This window comes from Rana temporaria, chromosome 4 (assembly GCF_905171775.1).
Source record: "Rana temporaria chromosome 4, aRanTem1.1, whole genome shotgun sequence".
Taxonomy (NCBI): Eukaryota; Metazoa; Chordata; class Amphibia; order Anura; family Ranidae; genus Rana; species Rana temporaria.
Window position 1 is genome coordinate 225,448,866 of NC_053492.1, and position 19,876 is coordinate 225,468,741.

General features: G+C 41.1%; 1 protein-coding gene across 2 annotated transcripts in view; it reads left to right on the forward strand.

Moving 5' to 3' along the window:
• SMAP1 (small ArfGAP 1) overlaps positions 1 to 19,876 on the forward strand; it is a 311,133-nt gene that overhangs the window by 64,619 nt on the left and 226,638 nt on the right. For both annotated transcript variants that reach the window (XM_040349919.1, XM_040349920.1), the window contains exon 2: positions 18,339 to 18,472. In XM_040349919.1, the coding sequence (XP_040205853.1) occupies positions 18,339 to 18,472 (134 nt within the window). The remainder of the gene's footprint in view (positions 1 to 18,338; positions 18,473 to 19,876) is intronic.

Sequence of the window (19,876 nt, forward strand, 5' to 3'; positions counted from 1 at the left end):
AGGAACACCAATACTAATTGCACTTGGTCTTCTAACCAACTGGCACTCCTATGGCAACCTGCATACACAATGTTGTGTGGCTATAATAATTTGGACCAAGTTATTCAATCATCAAATTTTGTTTGTGTAAATTGCATCTCACCCAAACAGTGGTGATCAAAGTGTAATTCCAGTCAAGTTCAGAAACCTGCACCCCCCCCATTTGACTGACAGTAGTAGGAGCCCATGGCTCTCACTGCTGCCTTAGTCTGCTGCTAGAAGAGGAAGAAGGGAGAGAAGACCTGTAACTCCCGTCTCTAAAACCTAAGATTTTAAAAAAAAACTTTTAGCTTTAGAACCAACTTTAAAAAATAAAATAAAAAAATGTTTGGTTACATATTTTGGATATGAATTTGTGTTCGGATTCCTCTAATACTCTGCACAGCAGCACTCAAGCTGAGAAGAGCACAGCCTTCTCAGAAAGAAAGTGCCGATATACTGGCACCAGCTATCACGCAGCTCATAAACCAATCATTCAAGGAGGGCATGGTACCCACCTTGCTGAAACAAGGTAGAATAAAACCAATCCTAAAAAAAAACACCCTTGACCCCAAAGACCCAAACAACCGGAGGCCCATAACAGGTCTCGATGTTTTCTCCAAGATAATGGAGAAAGGTTGTACAACAACTGCAAATGCATTTAGACACCCATAAATTACTCGACACGTTCCAATCAGGCTTCCGTCCGGGTCACGGAACAGAAACGGCGCTGCTCAAAATATGGGATGACGCTCTAGAGGCCGCAGATGAAGGAGAATCTTGTCTCCTGATACTGCTGGATCTAAGCGCGGCTTTTGACACTGTAGACAATGGACTACTACTAGCTAGGCTAGCTGAAGTGGCCAGAGTAGCGGAAGGTGATTTACTCTGGTTCTCCTCCTTTTTGAAAAACCGATCACAAACCGTGAAACTGGGATCTTTCACTTCTGAAAAACGTACGGTGTCATGCGGAGTACCTCAGGGATCTCCCTTGTCACCCCTATTGTTCAATATCTACCTCCGCCCCCTCTTTGAAATCATCAGGAACCAGAAGCTTCTTTATCACTCCTATGCAGACGACACAACTGTATTTCCGCATCTGCAACAAAAAAGATCATTCTCTTGGACTAGAGAAATCCCTCTCTCTAATAGATAGCTGGATGACATCCAGTTATCTTAAGCTCAATGGTTCAAAAACAGAACTTCTCCTGTTTCACGCAAACCGAAAAAGTCAACCTGGGACCCCCCCCCCCCCGCCCATTCTGGGTAAAAATATCACCCCTAGCACCAAAGTCAAAAGTCTCGGAGTCTTTTTTGACTACTACATGACAATGGATGCACAAATGGGGTCAGTAGTCAGCGGATCCCATCATCTGCTGCGCCTACTACGCCGACTCGCCCCCTTTATCCCAAAAGAGGACATTGCAGTCGTAGTGGGAACAATCATCAATTCCAGACTCAACTACGCAAATGCCCTCTATCTAGGACTCCCCAAATACCAAATGACTCGTTTGCAAGTCGTTCAAAATACGGCCGCTCGATTAGTGACTGGTAAAAAACCATGGGAATCAATCTCACCTTCGCTGAGAGCCCTTCATTGGTTGCCAGTAAAAGACAGAATTGCTTTCAAGGCGCTCTGCCTAACGCATAAGTGTATTCACGGAAATGCCCCCCAATATCTATTGCAAAAAATAAAAGCCCATAACCCAAATCGCATTCTGCGATCCACAAATCAAAACCTACTCTAAATACCCAAAGCCAATTACAAGTCCAAAGGGGATCGAAGATTTGCAGTCCAGGGACTTCGGCTGTGGAATGCGCTACCAACTGCCATCCGATTAGAGTCAGACCACTTGGACTTCAGGAGAAAGATTAAAACCCATCTCTTCTGAGGTCAAGGGGTTCTCCTTACCCATGGAATGGAAACCGCGCCCAGAGGCGATTCAGTTCGCATGTGTTACGCTCTACAAGTTACTCACTCACTCAGCCTGTTCCTGAGCTCCACCGTAAGACCTCTTTCACACTTGGTCGTTTTTTCAGTCGCTTTTGGGCTAAAAAATGGCACCTGAAAAATGCCTCCCCTGCAGTCCCAGTGTAAAAGCCTGAGTGCTTTCACACTGGGACTCTGCACTGGCAGGACGTTAAAAAAAAAAAAAAAAAAAGTCCTGCAAGCATTATCTTTGGAGCTGTGAAGGAGTATACACTGCTCCTGTCCATTGAAACAAATGGGCACCCCTGCCGTAGCGCCTGCAAAGCGCTTTGACAGCGGTGCTACACGGGTGCATTTAACCCTTTATTCTGATGCTAGCGGGAGTTAAATGTGCCCCGCTAGCAGTCGAAAAGCACCACTAAAATTACGGTAAAGCGCTGCTAAAACTAGCATCGTTTTACCGTGAACACCCACCCCAGTGTGAAAGGGGTCAAAGTGTTGTGTCTAGCTGCTCTGAGGGGTAATATGCAAAGCTTAGGCAAGTTATACACAAATTCACTTGATTCCCCCATCAACAGACAGTGTTGATGCAGGAATCCCTCCTGCTAGTCCAGTGTCTGCTCCTGTCGGGGAAAGTTGTCCCAATCAGGAGAAGACAGCGATTATCCCTATTGGCTATAGCAGCTGTTGGTGATAATCACTTAAGAATCCGGCAGGCTGATTGTACCCGATCGATCAACTTGGTACATTCAGCCTGCCTATTAACGTTTCAAACCATGTGTGGCCGACCTTGGAAGCGGTCACAGGTAGGGACACCCTCTCTGCACTCGATGTTTAAAAAATATTAAAGTTTATTTTCCATTTAATATTAAAATGGATGAATTTTCCAATGACTTTTTTTTTTTTCTTTGTTTTTAAAACCACCGTAATAAGTTTTATCTGCACACAAAATAAACCTTGTTCTTCAATACAGAGAAACGATGGATTCTATTTTTTTTGAAGGCTTGTGGCTTTAGATGTGTTACAATTCTTTTAACATGGAAGATTACAAACTCACAATAGGGCTAAGCTTGCATAGTAATTTCTACATGAAACAAGTTAAGACAGTCCCTAATGCAACTGTCTGTTTGTGCTCTACAAAAACTCTATTAGCATTCATTGCTTTTCCAGAATTTTTTATTTTTTTAAACCTCATTAGGTGAGTAATGTGTGTTTTTTTTTTTTTTGTTTTTGCATTTCTGAGTCAGTTTTTTGGACCTAATGGATTTTTTTATTTATTGCACCTAAGTGAGAACTAGCTATGAACACCAGATTGTCAGAGCAGAAGTACTTTTTTTACCTGGAGACATTTATCGCAGACGGTGCAGTGATGAAGCATTTTTGCATTACCCAGCTTGTTTACAACAAGGTGGTTGTAAACCTCTGTCATGAAATCTGTCTCTCCCCAAAGCTCCAAGTGTTTCTCTCTGGTGCTTCGTTCCTCTGTTATCGGCATGAGTCACGTCTGAGAAGTTTTCCTGACCCATGAAATTGTGCCTGTGTGTGGAGGGGTGTGTAACCTTTCCTCCAATCGGCTCTCACACACTGTAACTGCAGCTCTCCACCCCCTCCTCTGTGCTCCTGACAGATGAAGAATAATTGTATCACATTTGTTCACATTTGTTCACATTTGAATGGCTGTATAGTCTTCTCCTATACAGCCATTCAAATGTGAACAAATCTGACAGGTGCTATAACCCTCTCTTGCTTTATCAAAAAATGGGGAAAACATGTTTGTAGCTCTACTTTAACCACTTGCTGACCAGCCGCCGTCGTTTTACGGTCGGCTCCCCTGCGCGAGAGCACGTAATATAACGTCGGCTCTTGTGCTTGATCCCGCGTGCGATCGCCGCCGGGCATATGCTCGTTACAGAGCGGGGAACGGGAGCTGTGTGTGTAAACGCACAGCTCCCGGTCCTGTCAGGGAAAGAAATGCTGATCTTCTGTTCATACAATGTATGAACAGAAGATCAGTCATTTCCCCTAGTGAGGCCACCCCCTACAGTTAAAACACACCTAGCGAACATACTTAACCCCTTCCCTGCCCCCTAGTGTTAACCCCTTCACTGCCAGTGTCATTTTTACAGTAATCAATGCATTTTTATACCACTGATCGCTCTAAAAATGCCAATCGTCCCAAAAATGTGACAAAAGTGTCCGATGTGTCCGCCATAATGTCGCAGTACTGAAAAAAAACGCTGATCGCCGCCGCCATTACTAGTAAAAAAAATATATGAATAAAAATACCCCCTATTTTGTAAACGCTATAACTTTTGCACAGGCCAATCAATAAACGCTTATTGCGATTTATTTTTTATTTTTTTACGAAAAATATGTAGAAGAATACGTATCGGCCTAAACTGAGGAAAAAAAATTATTTTTTTTCGAGATTTTTGGGGGATATTTATTATAGCAAAAAGTAAATATTCTTTTATTTATTTTTTATTTATTGTTTTCAAAATTGTCGCTCTATTTTTGTTTATAGTGCAAAAACTAAAAAACAGAGGTGATCAAATACCACCAAAAGAAAGCTCTATTTTTGGGGTGAAAAAAAGACGCCAATTTTTTTTGGCAGCTACGTCGCACGACCGCACAATTGGTCGAATCGCAAAAAGTGCTCTGGTCTTTGACCAGCAATATGGTCTGGGGGTTAAGTGGTTAAATAGAATTTTTGTTTTTGTCTTATTTGTTTTAACTTTCTTGGTTGGCCATAAATAATCCCCCCTGTTGACTCACTCCCATATCAAGTGCATGGTATGGGTGCGCTCTTGCTCCTAAGCCCCGCTATCTGTGTTCATTAAACACGGCCTCGCTCCGCCCCTGCTTCCTCCTTTGTGCAGCTTGCTGTCTGTGCCTCTTTTTAAGGAGCTCCTGCCTCTTGATTAGTCATGTTTACCCTTATTGAAAATATAAGAATTTTTTTTTTCTGAGGACAACCCAAGTTTTTTTATCTTCCAATGGGGAAACCAGTTCTCGTAACCTGGGTGTCCCCAAGGGATTCCCTTAATTTGAAGGAATTTCCTCTCAAACTTTGGTTATGGGACAAGAAGTGAAGGGAAATCTCCAAAATGGGCCACAGATGAAGTGTTTTTTTTTTCTGCTTTAATTTTCTTGTTTTGGCAGTTTTCCAGGCTCCTGTAGGCAGCAGTATAACCCGCATGTCTAAGATCTACTATACCATTCATTGAGATGTGCAAAAATATAATTTTTATTTCCTAAACATGGTGCTGATTTGACTTAAACATAACAATTATACCTTGGTTTGTAACGCGGTATACAAACATTCTACAAAACGAGCAACATTGTTGTTCCTGAGTGTCTCAAAGTTCTCCATGAAGCGATGGGAGCCACCAGCGCCCCCGGACCTCTGGCCACATACAGTACTGTATACAACAGCAGCTTTACGTGGATGAGCACCAGACTCCGTAACATTGTGTGTAAAGGCAAAGTGCAGGTTAATTTGTTTTATTTTTACAGTACACTTTATACTGTATTTTGTATTGCCCTAATCATTTTTATATGAATAAATACTTGTGAAACTAATCATCTGGGTTTCAATTATTTCTTATGGGAAAATTTGCTTTGTTATAAAAGTGTTTTTGGATTACAAGCATGTTTCTGGAAAGAATTATGCTCGCAAGCCAAGGTATTGCTGTATATATTTTTTAGATCTGGTAGAGAATATTGCTGCCTCCAGAGGTGCTAGCTTCAGTTTTATCATAATGATACGGTCTAAGGCCCCTTTCAGACGGACGGCTGTTTTGCCGCAGTTAAAAGCACTACAAATGTTTTGTGAAATTCAAGGCTCCAGGCACTGTGATTAGCTGCATTTGCACATTGCGATTACATGCGTTTACGTGCGTTTAGCAGCGGTATTCATTTCCATAGCAACCATTTTTATTTTTTTTGTTTTTTGTTTGGGTCCCTTGAATTCTAAAACGCTGCTATCCGCAGTTGACAAAAAAGACTGCGATTACCTGCGGTTATGTGCATATAGCTGCGCTACATCGCACCTGGACGCATTCAATTCTATTTTTCTATTCGCACCAAACCGCATGTAACGTAATCGTGCGTAAACGCTGTGTGTGAATGGGGCCATAGGAAAACATTATGTGCTTTTAGCTGCGGTAGAAAAATAGAAAATCCGCAGCTAAAAGCACCATTCTATCCGTCCGTCTGAAAGGGGCCTAAGACTATTTACTTTAGGATGCCAGTTGTTGCATGTTGTCCAAAGATTTGGAGCTCATCCAGAAAACAGGCCCCATTCATCCTTTTTCCCCGTCTTCTTTATCTGATCCATCCATGGCCTGTTTAGGCACCTTTTTTAATTCCTTGATGCTTCACATAACTTCTTTAAACTTCTGCATTTATACTATTGCTTTTATATAATGCAAAAAGGTCTTTGCTGTTGAACTTAATTTTCATTACGATTTTGTAACCTCCAGTTTTCCTAATCCAGTTAGCTACATTTATTAGTATTCTGCAATTCTAAGCATATACATGTTATGAAATTGTCAAGAAGACATAATTATTTGTAATTTTAGATTACAAAGGTGAATTTAACCCATCAATTTAGTGAATCTCCAAAACTGTTACATTCAACGTATGCTTTGAATTACTGTCACATTGGTTATGCCCTCATCCAAACTGTCAAATGGCTGGTGTCATAACTGATCACGTGCTGCACCATGGCAACTGCAGATCAGAGCTTTAAAGTGATACTTAAAGCAGGGGTTCACCCATCAATTTAACAGTTTGAAAAAGCAGTTACATTCCTGGCATGCTGGGAATGCTAACTGTCACATTGGTTGTGCTCTCAACCAAACTGTCAAACCATCCAATGGCTGGTGTCATAACTGATCACATGTGCAGCATCATGGCAGTTGAAGATTAAACAGAGGCCAAGATGCACCTTAGCAGCCGTCAATCAACTCCTCTTCGCTTAGAAACGCCCATTCCCCGCAGGATTCCTCGCTCGGAGCCGGAAAACAAGGGCTCATATAACGATAAGTACAAGTAAAAAAAAAAAAAAAACGCATACTGCAGATGTTAGCAGTATGCTACAGCTAATGTCAAAAAAATTGATTTTTGGGTGAACCTCCGCTTTAAAGGGTCACTAAAAGAAAATATATTTTCTTTTAGCTGAAATGACTGTTTACAGGGTATAGAGACATAATGGTTAACTGATTCCTTTTAAAAATGATTAAAAATAGATAAAAACCAATCATATAATGTGCCTGCAGTTTAGTTTCGTTTTTGCTGTTGTTTCCTGGTTCTCTGATGTACAGAGCCAATAGAGGGCAGTGATGGATTGTAAAACGAAACTGGATTGGTACTGAGGAGTTTTAGACACACAGTAATCACACCTCCTTGATTAGTGACCACAGTGAGAAATCTCCCAGTACTGTGGTGATCAGGAAACAGACAACCAGGAAGTGTCCAGAACAGAGAGGAATTACAGCAACATCAAAGCAAAAACAAACAATGAGGACATGAAACCAGGACTGCAGTAAGGTAAAGGAAGCTATTTAGCCAACATATTTTTTTTTCCCTTTAGTGACCCTTTAAGTCTTGTGTTTTATTATTTTTAAGTAAAAAAAAAAACATGTTCTACTTTCCTGCTCTGTGCAGTGGTTTTGCACAGAGCACCCCAGATCCTCTTCTGTGGTGCCTCTTCAGCATTTCTGGACCCTTCCTCCCTATTGAGTGTCCCCACAGCAAACCGCTTGCTATGGGGGCACCTAAGCTGAGCCACAGCTCCCTGTGTCAATGCAGACATGGAACTGCAGCCCAGTACTGCCCCCTTCCTCTCCTTATTTGCTGACTGACTGAAGCAGAGGGAGCCAATGAGGAGCAGAGTCCCAGGCAGCTGAGACACTCTTGCAACATCGCTAGTATCTCAGGTAAGTATGGGGGGGGGGGGGGTCTGCCGTGCACAGAAAGCTTTTTATCTTAATGCAGGGTTTGACAAATTTGCTTGGAATCTAGGAGCCAGCTAAAAAAGTTAGGAGCCAGAAAACGTGCCCCATCACGCCGAGCTCGCGCACAGAAGTGAACGCATACCTAAACGTTATTCAAACCACACATGTGCGGTATCACTACGATTGGTAGAGCAAGAGCAATAATTCTAGCCCTAGACCTCCTCTGTAACTCAAAACATGCAACCTGTAGCATTTTTTTTTAACGTCGCCTATGGAGATTTTAAAGGGTAAAAGTTTGTCGCCATTCCACGAGCGGATGCAATTTTGAAGCGTGACATGTTGAATATCAATTTACTCGGCGTAACATTATCTTTCACAATATAAAAAAAAAATTGGCTTAACTTTACTGTTTTATTTTTTTAATTAAAAAGTGTATTTTTTCCCAAAAAAGTACGCTTGTAAGACCGCTGCGCAAATACGGTGTGACAAAGTATTGCCACGACCGCCATTTTATTCTCTAATAAAAAAATTAGATATAATGTTTGGGGGCTCTAATTAGAGGAAAGGAGATGGCAGTGAAAAACACATTAGATTTGCTGGTTTACTTGTCATCCCAACGGCCACCACAAGATGGGGCCAGATCACAGAAGGGAGCTTGGGCCTGCAGAAGACCGCAAAGCCGCGGCCTCAATTACCTGCCGGTGCGGGCCCGCTGCGCACGGAGACACAGGATGGGGTATCCTGTGTCTCAGTGCGCCCCTGCCGCACCGGCCGGTAATTGAGGCCGCGGCTTTGCAGCCTTCTCCAGGCCTAAGCATCCATGGGCGCCAGGGCGCTAATTCTAGTCGCAATTGCGACCGGGCGCCCGTATTTTGTCGAACCCTATCTTTTATGCATTAAGATACAAACAAAAACCTGCCTTTATAACCTCTTTAAGTTGGCAGTTTCCTTGGCTGTATTGGAATGGAGGGTTTTGTTTCGCTCCAAGCTGTTAAAGGAATTTCAGTCAGTTTAAGAAAAAAAAAAAACGGCTACAAATGCTGTAGCTGCTGACAAACTTATAAACTTTTTCTGGAATTGCCTAGGCCAAAAAGTGCTTGGGGGCGGGGGGGGTGTTGAAAAAAAGCAGAGCCACCTTCCTTTTTTTTTTTTTTCACCTAGTTTAACCACCTGAGCCCCGGGCCATTGTAAAATGACGGCTTCATTGTGGCTCTGAAAATCCAACAGGACGTCATATGACGTCCTGGATTCCTCCGGCCACTGGGGGGCGTGGGAGCGCGTAGGCAGCGGCGCCGAGATGCCGATGCGCGTGCCTGGCGGTTGCGATGTCCACCAGGTACCTGCGATCGGTAATGACAGAGCAGGGACGTGGAGCTCCACGTCCTGTTAGGGGAGAGAGGAGACCGATCTGTGTCCTTTGTACATAGGGACACAGCATCGGTCACCTCCCCCAGTCACCCCCCTCCCCCCACAGTTAGAACACAATACAGGTACACATTTAACCCCTTCCTCACCCCCTAGTGTTAACCCCTTCAATGCCAGTCACATTTATACAGTAATTAGTGCATTATTTATAGCACTGGTCGCTGTATAAATGTGAATGGCGCCAAAAATGTGTCAAATGTGTCCGCCATAATGTCGCAGTCCCAATAAAAAATCGCAGATCGCCGCCATTACTAGTAAAAAAAAAAAATAATAATTCTGTCCCATATTTTGTAAGCCCTTATTGCGATTTTGGTAAAAAAAAAAAATGTAGAAGAATACGTATCGACCTAAACTGAGAATTCTGTTCTTCTTTTTTTTTTTTTTTTTTTTTTTTTTTTTAAATGGGGCTATTCATTATAGCAACAAGTAAAAAATATATATTTTTTTTTTTCAAAATTGTTGTTTTTTTTGTTTATAGCGCAAAAAATAAAAACCGCAGAGGTGATCAAATACCACCAAAAGAAAGCTCTATTTGTGGGGGAAAAAAAAGGGCATCAATTTTGTTTGGGAGCCACGTCGCACGACCGCAATTGTCAGTTAAAGAGACGCAGTGCCGGAAGCTGAAATTTCACCTGGGCAGGAGGGGGGTATATGTGCCCAGTAAGCAAATGGTTAAAACCTACAATAAAAAGATTAATGCCAAAATATGTTAAGTGGAAGGCATCAACTTGGAGGTCTATTTATTAAATGTTTCTGCGGATGTGACAAACATCCACACATTTAGAATTAAAATTGCCATATTTTCTCTAATATGTTGTAGTTCCTATATCGTCAGTGCCACCTAGGGACCATGAAACCATATATATTTTTTTTTTTTTTCTGATCAAGTTATTTATAGGAAAAAATTGATTATGACCACTAGGTGGTGCTGACAATTTAGGAACTACGGTACATATGTTGGCGAAAATATAGTGTTCTTTGGGCTTCAGGTTATCACATTTGGAAGATGTAGTTATTGTATAGGTTTGCTAAATGCAAAAAATAATTGCAGCTGTTTGAATTGAATGTGTAACGGTATTTGTGTCCAGAGTCTACTTTTTAAATAACTCCTTTTTTATAACGAGGATTATTCTAGAAGTAGTTCTATTGTTGGTGAGAAGTAGTAGTAATTGATGCAAGCAAGTTTTCTGATATGAAAGCCAAGAAAATTCCTCCACTCCCCACTGGGTGTTTGTAATTTTTTATTGTGTACAGATGTTCGGAATGCTAAAGCTTCAATTGTGCATTCTGTAATTGTATTTTACATAAAATGCTGTATGAAGTTCTTATACAAGGTGGGGTGAAATTGCACCTTCCTCCTCTAAAGCTATACAATTTTCTTTAGCTTTTTTTTTTTTAGGTTTTCTTTAGGTTTACCAAAACCATATAATATGAGGTCAAACTTAAACCCTTTCAATTTGTATGCAATCAGGCCGACCCTTGCACTACATGGGTAAATCCAAGGCCCATTTTACACTAGTGTGACTTCAAAGGCGCGCAATTTTACAGCGGTTTCACGGCCACGCACGTGCTGTGATTTTGCCACGATTTGCGGCCGCGATTTCAGGGAATGACTGTGTAAGTGGCATCAAAATCGGACCAAAGCAGTGCAGGGACTACTTTGAAGTCATACGAATATGAATGGTTTGTCTTTGGAAAGCATGGGAAACGACTTGTCATGCTACTTTGCCATCACAAATCCTGGCACAAGTTGTAAAAGTGGCCTAAAGGAGACTGAACAACACAAGTTTTATATAGTGTGTATCCAGCTTAAGCAAAGACTGGTTGTACAGAATCTGAACTAAAAAATGGAGACCATATTGGGAATGGGAACCGTGGTATAGGCAACCCTAGGGTCGTTGTAAAGTAGATAGTGCAGCGCTAGAGGGAAAGTCCAAATAAAGATCATCCAGGTGATTCTCTTATAAGTGACTGACAATATGAGGCATGCAGGTGATATAGCGTGGGTTAGCAGGAGACCTCCACCAATAGTAACAATGGCCGCTCACCTCACTGATAATAAAAAATCGCTTTCCCATAAGGGTCAATCCCAGGCATGTAACAGCATAATCCAAGCAGGAAAGGAATACATCTCAGGTAATATCAGCATGGATGGCAGATCTCAAGTAATATCAGCATGGATAGCAGCCATGGAATCCGATGTAAGAAAAACAAAACATAGTGTTTCTCCGCAATAACCAATATAACATTTAATAGTGAAAATACACTTACATAAAAAGCACTATATCCAGTGCTAGGAATCAAATGCAAACAAAAACGCACAGCATGGTCCGATAGATGGCAGCGGGTGACGTCACGTACTTCCCTACCCAACGTTGCGCCTCATGGGGGGGCCCTTCTTCAGCGGGACGCAACGTTCGGTAGGGAAGTACGTGACGTCACCCGCTGCCATCTATCGGACCATGCTGTGCGTTTTTGTTTGCATTTGATTCCTAGCACTGGATATAGTGCTTTTTATGTAAGTGTATTTTCACTATTAAATGTTATATTGGTTATTGCGGAGAAACACTATGTTTTGTTTTTCTTACATCGGATTCCATGGCTGCTATCCATGCTGATATTACTTGAGATCTGCCATCCATGCTGATATTACCTGAGATGTATTCCTTTCCTGCTTGGATTATGCTGTTACATGCCTGGGATTGACCCTTATGGGAAAGCGATTTTTTATTATCAGTGAGGTGAGCGGCCATTGTTACTATTGGTGGAGGTCTCCTGCTAACCCACGCTATATCACCTGCATGCCTCATATTGTCAGTCACTTATAAGAGAATCACCTGGATGATCTTTATTTGGACTTTCCCTCTAGCGCTGCACTATCTACTTTACATTGACTCTTAAGGAATTTATAAATTGAATCCTAGTGCATAGCTGCTGATTGTGTTTTACCTGTATATTGCGCTGATTTTTTTACTATTTTCAACCCTAGGGTCGTATTAAAGCCTATCTAAACAATGTAGGCCTGGTTCACACTGGTGCGTTTTGACATGCGATTTGGCATGTTAAAACGGCGGTATTTGCCGCAAATTACCGGCAATGGCACCGTCCTAATAGGTGCGGCGCTGCACAGATTTCAAAAAGCAGTTTCTGTACTACTTTTTGCGATTTCCACCCGCAATTTACATTGACATCTGTGCAGAAACCTGCACAGATCTCTCTAAAATCGTGGCCGAAATCGGGACTGCCAGCGGGAGTGAAATCGTGCACGTTCAGCTGAACATGCACGGCTTCACTACCGCAGCCCAGTGTGCACCTGGGCGTAATTGGAGTTTACCAGATCTTAGATGTGATAACTGCATTGGCTTCCGTTTAGTTTGTTCCCTTTATTGCTTTTACCTAATGATCTCACAATTGAATTCTTGACCTAGGGTGGCAGTGCTTACTCACTTTGTTGTATCTATTGAGAAGCAGCGTTGTCACCATAAAGCCAGTCATAGACTAAATCTTGGCCAGTGCGGAGGGACTGACTGAGATGGGCAGGCTGATTGCACCCAAGTTGATCTATTGACTTGGGTACAACCAGCATCATTATTCATAGCCGGCTTCTTAACCACTTCAACACCCGAAGGATTAACCCCCTTAATGACCAGGCAATACATGGCTTTAACTGACAATTGTGCGGTCGTGCCACGCTGTACCCAAACAAATGTTTTTTTTCCCCCCCAACAAATAGAGCTTTCTTTTAGTGGTATTTAATCACCTCTTCGTTTTTTTTTTTTTTTTTTCTTTTATACTATAATAAAAAAAAAAAGTTAGGTTTAAAAAAAAAATGTTTTACTTTCTGCTATAAAACACCCCCCCCCCCCCCAAAAAAAAATGTATAGTCTGCTATATATTTTTGGTAAAAAAAATAAAAAATATTGATTGGATTGTGCAAAAGTTACCACATCTACAAAATGGGGGATGGATTAATGGCATTTTTATTTTTATCAATTTTATTTTTACTAGTAATGGCAGCAATCCAGTGATTTTTAGCGCGACTGCGACAGACGGATCGGAACACCTAACAGACATTTTTGCCACTTTTTTGAGAACCGGTGACATTACGACAGTAATCGGTGCTAAAAAAAATATGCATTGTTATTGTACTAATTAAAAGGGCAGGGAAGGGGTTAACATCAGGTGATTAAGTGGTTAGCTGTGTTCCCTCGCTGTGAGAGGAAAGGCTCACTGGGACAACGCACAGGTCCATCTCCCTGCATAGCAGAAAGCCAGGATCTGTGTGATCTCCCCTGTCAGAATGGAGATTTTCCTTGTTTACACAGGCAGATCCCCATTCTGTCACTTTGGGGAACGATCGTGGGTGGCCGGCGGACATGGAGTTCTGCCGGACCCACTGATTGGCTCCTCCGCTGACCAATGGAAGCGTTCGCACCCACAGATCGCCATGTACGATCCCGATCTACACCTACGGCGATTTGTGCAGCAGAGCCAACCTGTCATATAACTGCGGCAGCTTTTTCGGCAATTGGTTAAGGTGGGACAGTTTTAGGACTACAGAATACCCCTTCAAGCATCCTAACATATGAAGCAGTCCACAGGCACAGAGAGAACTGTGAATGCTAACTGATAAGTTGGCAAAGAGACATTGTGATACGTGGCAGGATCAACATGCTATCCTTACCTGCTCTGTGGAATAGTATTGCAGAGTGGCCCCCAACCTCCCCTTCTGGGATCCCCTGCCTGCACTGTTGGCTCCGCCTTTTCTCTGTGTGCCCCCATAGAAAGCCCCTATGATGGTGCACCTGCGGGCTTGCTTGACTTTTTTCTTTAAACCAAACCTGCTTTTAAATGTGTGCATGATCCCTAACTGAAGATGAAGAATTTCATTTGCCAGCAGTAGGGGTTCTTTTTATGCTAAAATCCTGATTTTTCTTTCATTATATTAGCTTAAAATAGTAGCTGATGAAAATCCGATAAAGCACAGAATGTTAAATGGCCTTCGCTGTATCAGAGCTCCCATGGTCATACCTCAAAGATAAGCAACAAATTAGACTTTTAATTGGTACAATTCTGGCATGTCTAATTAACGACAGGGTAATGAATTATATTTAAACCTGTTTGAAATGCATGCTTTATTGGTTGTTCCCAGCCATGTGCATCTCTGTGTTTTGTGATCACTGTCCAACCTGGAACAAACACTATCTGATTTTTCACTCTAGCTGCAAAGACATTTTTATGTTGTGCAAGGCAATTTGTTACGCTGCTTTTACAGTTGATCCAGTATCTAGATTGATTTATTTTCCATTGGGGCTTTATTAAAAGTTATGAGCAGCCGAAGATGTAATCCTGTTTGCCATTTTTTAATATATAAGAAAAAAAATTATGTTTTGTTATACTTGCCTGCTCTGTGCAGTGGTTTTGCACAGAGCAGCCCAGGTCCTCCTCTTCTCAGAGGTCCCCTCTGTGCTCCTGCCTCCTCCCTTCTGTTGCGTGCCCCCACAGCAGGCAGCTTGCTATGGGGGGCACCCGAGCAAAGTCCCAGCTCCCGATGTCCATTCCGACACTAAGTCCCGACCCCCCTCTTTCCCCTGATTGGCTTGCTGACTTTGACAGCAGCTGGAGCCAATGGCACTGCTGCTGTGTCTCAGCCAATCAGAAGGGAGAGTCTCGGACGGCCGAGAAGACACTCGTGGACATCGCTGGATAGAGATGAGACTCAAGTAAGTAATTGCTGCACACAGAAGGCTTTTTCTTTTAATGCATAGAATGAATTAAGATAAAAAACCTTCTGACTTTACAATCACTTTAAGCCTTAAGATGCATACTGGAAACAGAGCCTGCCAGCCCCAGCCTTCAGTTTTTCATCCAGTCATTGTAGCAATAAATCAGACCGGGTCCATATTTAATTTTTTTTTATATATGTAATTTAGGATCTTTTTCTGGCTAAATGATTGAGTGCTGAGAAACCTTTGTATTTGTTTTCCAGTGGATATTATCTGTGTTTCTTTTAGTTTATAAAGTATTGGCATAGGAGGTTGCTTTATAAAAGTAACATGTTCAAGTATATGTAATCGATCACCTTGTAAAACAACCCCGTCAGTTTAAACTTTACCTCTGGAAGATTTGCCCCCCTTCATGACCAGGCCATTTTTTTTTTTTTTTTTTGCACTGCGTTCTTTTAATTGAAAAGTTGTGCAACACTATGCCCAAATAAGTGTTGTCATTTTCCCCCCCACAAATAGAACTTTATTTTGGTGGCATTTGATCACCACTGCGTTATTTTTTTATTTGTGCTATAAACAAGACCTGACCATTTTGAAAAACAATATTTTTTACATTCTGCTATACAACACATCAAATAAAAAATAATTGTAAATCTAATTTTCTTTATAAATTTTTAGTTCAATATTTATTCTGCTACATGGCTTTTGGTTAAAAAAAAAATCCCAGTAAGCGTATATTGATTGGTTTACGCAAACTTTATAGCATCTACAAACTATGGGATCTATTTCTGGATTATTTTTTTTTTTATACTAATGATGCTGATCAGTGACTGATAGACTACGATATTGTGGCAGACATTTTGACACTTTGCAGGATCCAGTGACACGAATACAGTGATCAGGGCGAGCAAGGGGTTAACTGTGTGCCGCTTTTGCGTAATGAATTCTATTCCTTCGCAGGATCCATTACCCCCCGTTTACATGGGCATATCTCGGTACTCTGTATATTGCCGATCTTTGCAGAGTTGGCCCGCCCCCTGCCGGTGTTGGTTCGAAATCACACAGCTGCTGCCCTATAACTATGGGGCAGACTGCAAGTGGTTAAGATAGAAATGAAAGGCAAAACATTTTCTGTATATAGACATAAAAAAAAGTATGTATGTACGTACTTTTTTTTTTGTTCGTAAGTGATTACATGCTCTGTTGGCTGCATAAGGAGCTCAGGGAGGAGAAACGGCAGTACACTGGTCTTCCCAGTGAATAACTGTGCAATGGATGGCCTGTCAGGACAGGTATGATCATTGGAGGGAGAGCAGATTGAGTTCCCAGTCAGTATGGTCAGTTATTAATGGGAAAGCAGAGAGAATGGCAGGAACACCAGGGATTTCACAAAAAAGAAGCAATACAAAGTGAACAGGATACGTTTTTTTTTATTCAAGTACATGGTACAGCAGACACATGTCAGGAATATAAAATGTTCCGTTTACATATTCTTTAATAGATCTATTACCAGATTTTAAAAAGTGGAGATAAACATGTCAAAGTGTTATACCACTATCTCCAGATTCTGATTTCTGTAAGTTCGAGATTTTGCAGTTAAAGTGTGTATATAAAGACTATAAATCAGAGGGCGGTGAAATGAGTTTAACCCAGGGCTCGACAAATCCCGGGCGCCATGGCGACTAGAAATGGTGTCCTGGCGACTTGGCTTGGAAGGTGGGCAGGCGCCATCTGGTGGTGAGCCGTTGGTATTACAAGTTATTACCACCAGATGTGTGAGATGGCGCCATCTGGTGGTGGCTGTTGGTATTGCAAGTTAAGCATTACAAGTTAAACAGCAATTCTAATGTAATTTTCCACTGTTTTTCACTGCTGCCATCTTCTTCCCTCTAATTAGAACCCCCAAACATTATATATATATATATATATATATATATATATATATATATATATATATATATATATATATATATATATATATATATATATATATATATATATATATATATATATATATATATATATATATATATATATATATATATATATAAAATTTTATCCTAACACCCTAGAGAATAAAATGGCGATCGTTGCAATACTTTCTGTCACGCCATATTTGCGCAGCGGTCTTACAAGCGCACTTTTTTGGGAAAAAAATTACACTTTTTTTCAAGCCTTCCATGGTGTGCTAGATTCCAGATTTTTTATCTGCAGGGGTTTGGTAGAGTCTGCTATAACATAGCTATCCCAGTTAATTTTTATTTATTTTTTTCTTAAAGCAGTAACTTCTCAGCAAGTGAGCTTTCCTTTGTCGGTGCTGGAGAACTCTATTCAGTCTATATTGGCCCATAATTCATAGCTTGAACTATCGCTTTAGAAATCAATGGCTCCATACTGCTTAAAATCATTTTGTGAAGTTATATCCTGTATCTTATTGCTTTTTTTTTTTCTTTTTCCACCTTCAATTTCTTTTATTTAATGCATGGGATTTCATTCAGAAATGATCAGAACCCTTCATAAGCTCTTGCAATTCAAAAACATGTTTTTGCTGTTCATTTTAATATGTAGCTGGACTTCATAGAAATATCTAGGACAAAGTAGTTATCTTAATTGGACATCTTAATTGGTTTTATTCTTTCCCACTTCATAAAGTAAATGGTTCCAATGGGTTTAAACTCTTCTGTGTTTATTTTAACCTTTTAATTTAATACATTTGAAAGTTGACTTGTTTCAGGTAATGGTCAGTTGCCTTTATCAGAACAGTTTTGCTATTGCGTTCTAAGGCTGCGTTCACAAGTGCTTTTAAAGGAGGGTGCTTGTTGTGCCTTTTATGTTATGTCACATGTTGTCAATGTGCTTCTGACTTCGGGAACACAAGGTTTTTTATTAAGCCTAATTAATTATTCCACACCACCTATTGGCAAAGCATCCACTTTTTGTGCTTGGTTGCACTGCCCTGAATATTGCCTGCACTCAACATTGCAGATCATTTATTTTGGTTTCCTTCTCTTTCACTGCTTTAGCAGTAGAGTAGATTAAAGCTGGAGCTATTTCTCAACTGCTACTGATGATCCACTAAGAGTGTCTTTTGGGTGCTCCGTATCCTCTAGCCTCAACACCTCCTTCTGCATTATACAGTTCACATGTACGAGTCCAAGCAGAGTTTACCACATTTATAATGTTTTATAGAAAATTCACCAATAGGCTATAGAGTGTTATTTGCTTGCCACTTTTTATGTTTTTATATAACATCTAATATGTGTGTTGTCTATTTTGCAGGACCAAGATGGGCTTCATGGAATTTAGGAGTTTTTATTTGCATCAGATGTGCTGGAATCCATCGAAACCTTGGTGTTCATATATCAAGAGTTAAATCTGTGAACCTGGATCAATGGACCCCAGAACAGATTCAGGTAATACTTGCAGACTTGCAGGATATTTTGAGGCTCTATCTTTGGATCATACTTGGCATTTGCAATTCTTTAATGTTTCCTTAAATTGGGGCTCAACAAAAACCCAGGCGCCAAGCCACTTGTCAGGTTGAAGCCAACAGGGGGCTCCGCTGCCACCCGATTTTTGCTTCCTCACAGGCAGGTAAAGGCCTTACCACTTCCCCGCACGTACCCCTCTGCTATGTATCCAACTTGCCATCTGAAAAGGGCAGGACAGGCATACCAGGCACCGCAGGGTATTTTGGTGACCTGGAAGCGACATGTATGACATCACTTCCGGGTTCTAGTTGACCATTTCCCCAGCCAGCAACACAACACAAACTGGCTTATAACTATTTTAGCTGACTCCTAGATTCAAAGCAAATTTGTCAAGACATGCCTTTAAATAAATAGTGTTTTTCAGATTTAGTTGAATTTCATGTATTACACAGCAGCAATGTATTAAAGTGGATGTAACCCCACTCTCATCCTTTCTAAACTACTGCCATAGTGCTGATCTATAAGGATATAGATGTCTCCTGCATGTATCCTTACCTGTCAACTGTCTCCCCTCTGTTATAAGAACTGAAAAACTGCAGATTCTGTGGGTGGGTCTGTTCTCTGGAGCTCGGTGGGTGGAGTCGTGATGTTAGTAGACTCCCCGCCCTCCTCTACACTCCCCTTTTGAACATGCATTTTTTTCCTGTGTATTCCTTACACTAAATTCTGCTATGATCACTAACGTTCAGTCAAAATCCTGAAAAGTAACCACATGACTTCAGAAAAGGAGTGGGGGTGGGAATTATGCATGAGATATGTAAATAACCTGTCACTCACAGGAAGGGGGCAGAACGGACTTAGGTTTTTCTCTGCAAGTCCGTTTTATTTCACTGAACAATAAGCGGATTGCTCAGAGCTGGATTAACTCTGTGTGGCAAGACTAGGCACAGATGATAGAAAATCTTATACTGTACATTGTGACCGATAAAAAAATAAATCGGGTTTACATCCACTGTAACTAGTAGAACAACATCTTGGCCCTTACCACATTTTTGTTTTGAAGCGTATATACATGCAATACTGTACAGTATTTAATCCTTCACGTTTCTTCCTTGACTGCTGCTGCATGGAGAAATATGTTGACTGGCTCTGTTAACCGCTCTAAATGTTGGAAGCCAGCCTGCAATGCTGAGCCAATAGCTTTGATACTTTTTCAGAACAGAAAAATTGATGAATCGATAAATGAGTTTTGTCAGGTTTTTACAATTTCCTCTTTAAAAAGATAGGGATGGATCTGTTGGCTGGCTCAGTCCAGTTCATAGTGCTAAATGGAAAGTGTACACAAGTTGCTAGATGATATTGCTGCATCCATTTAATACTTGCCTA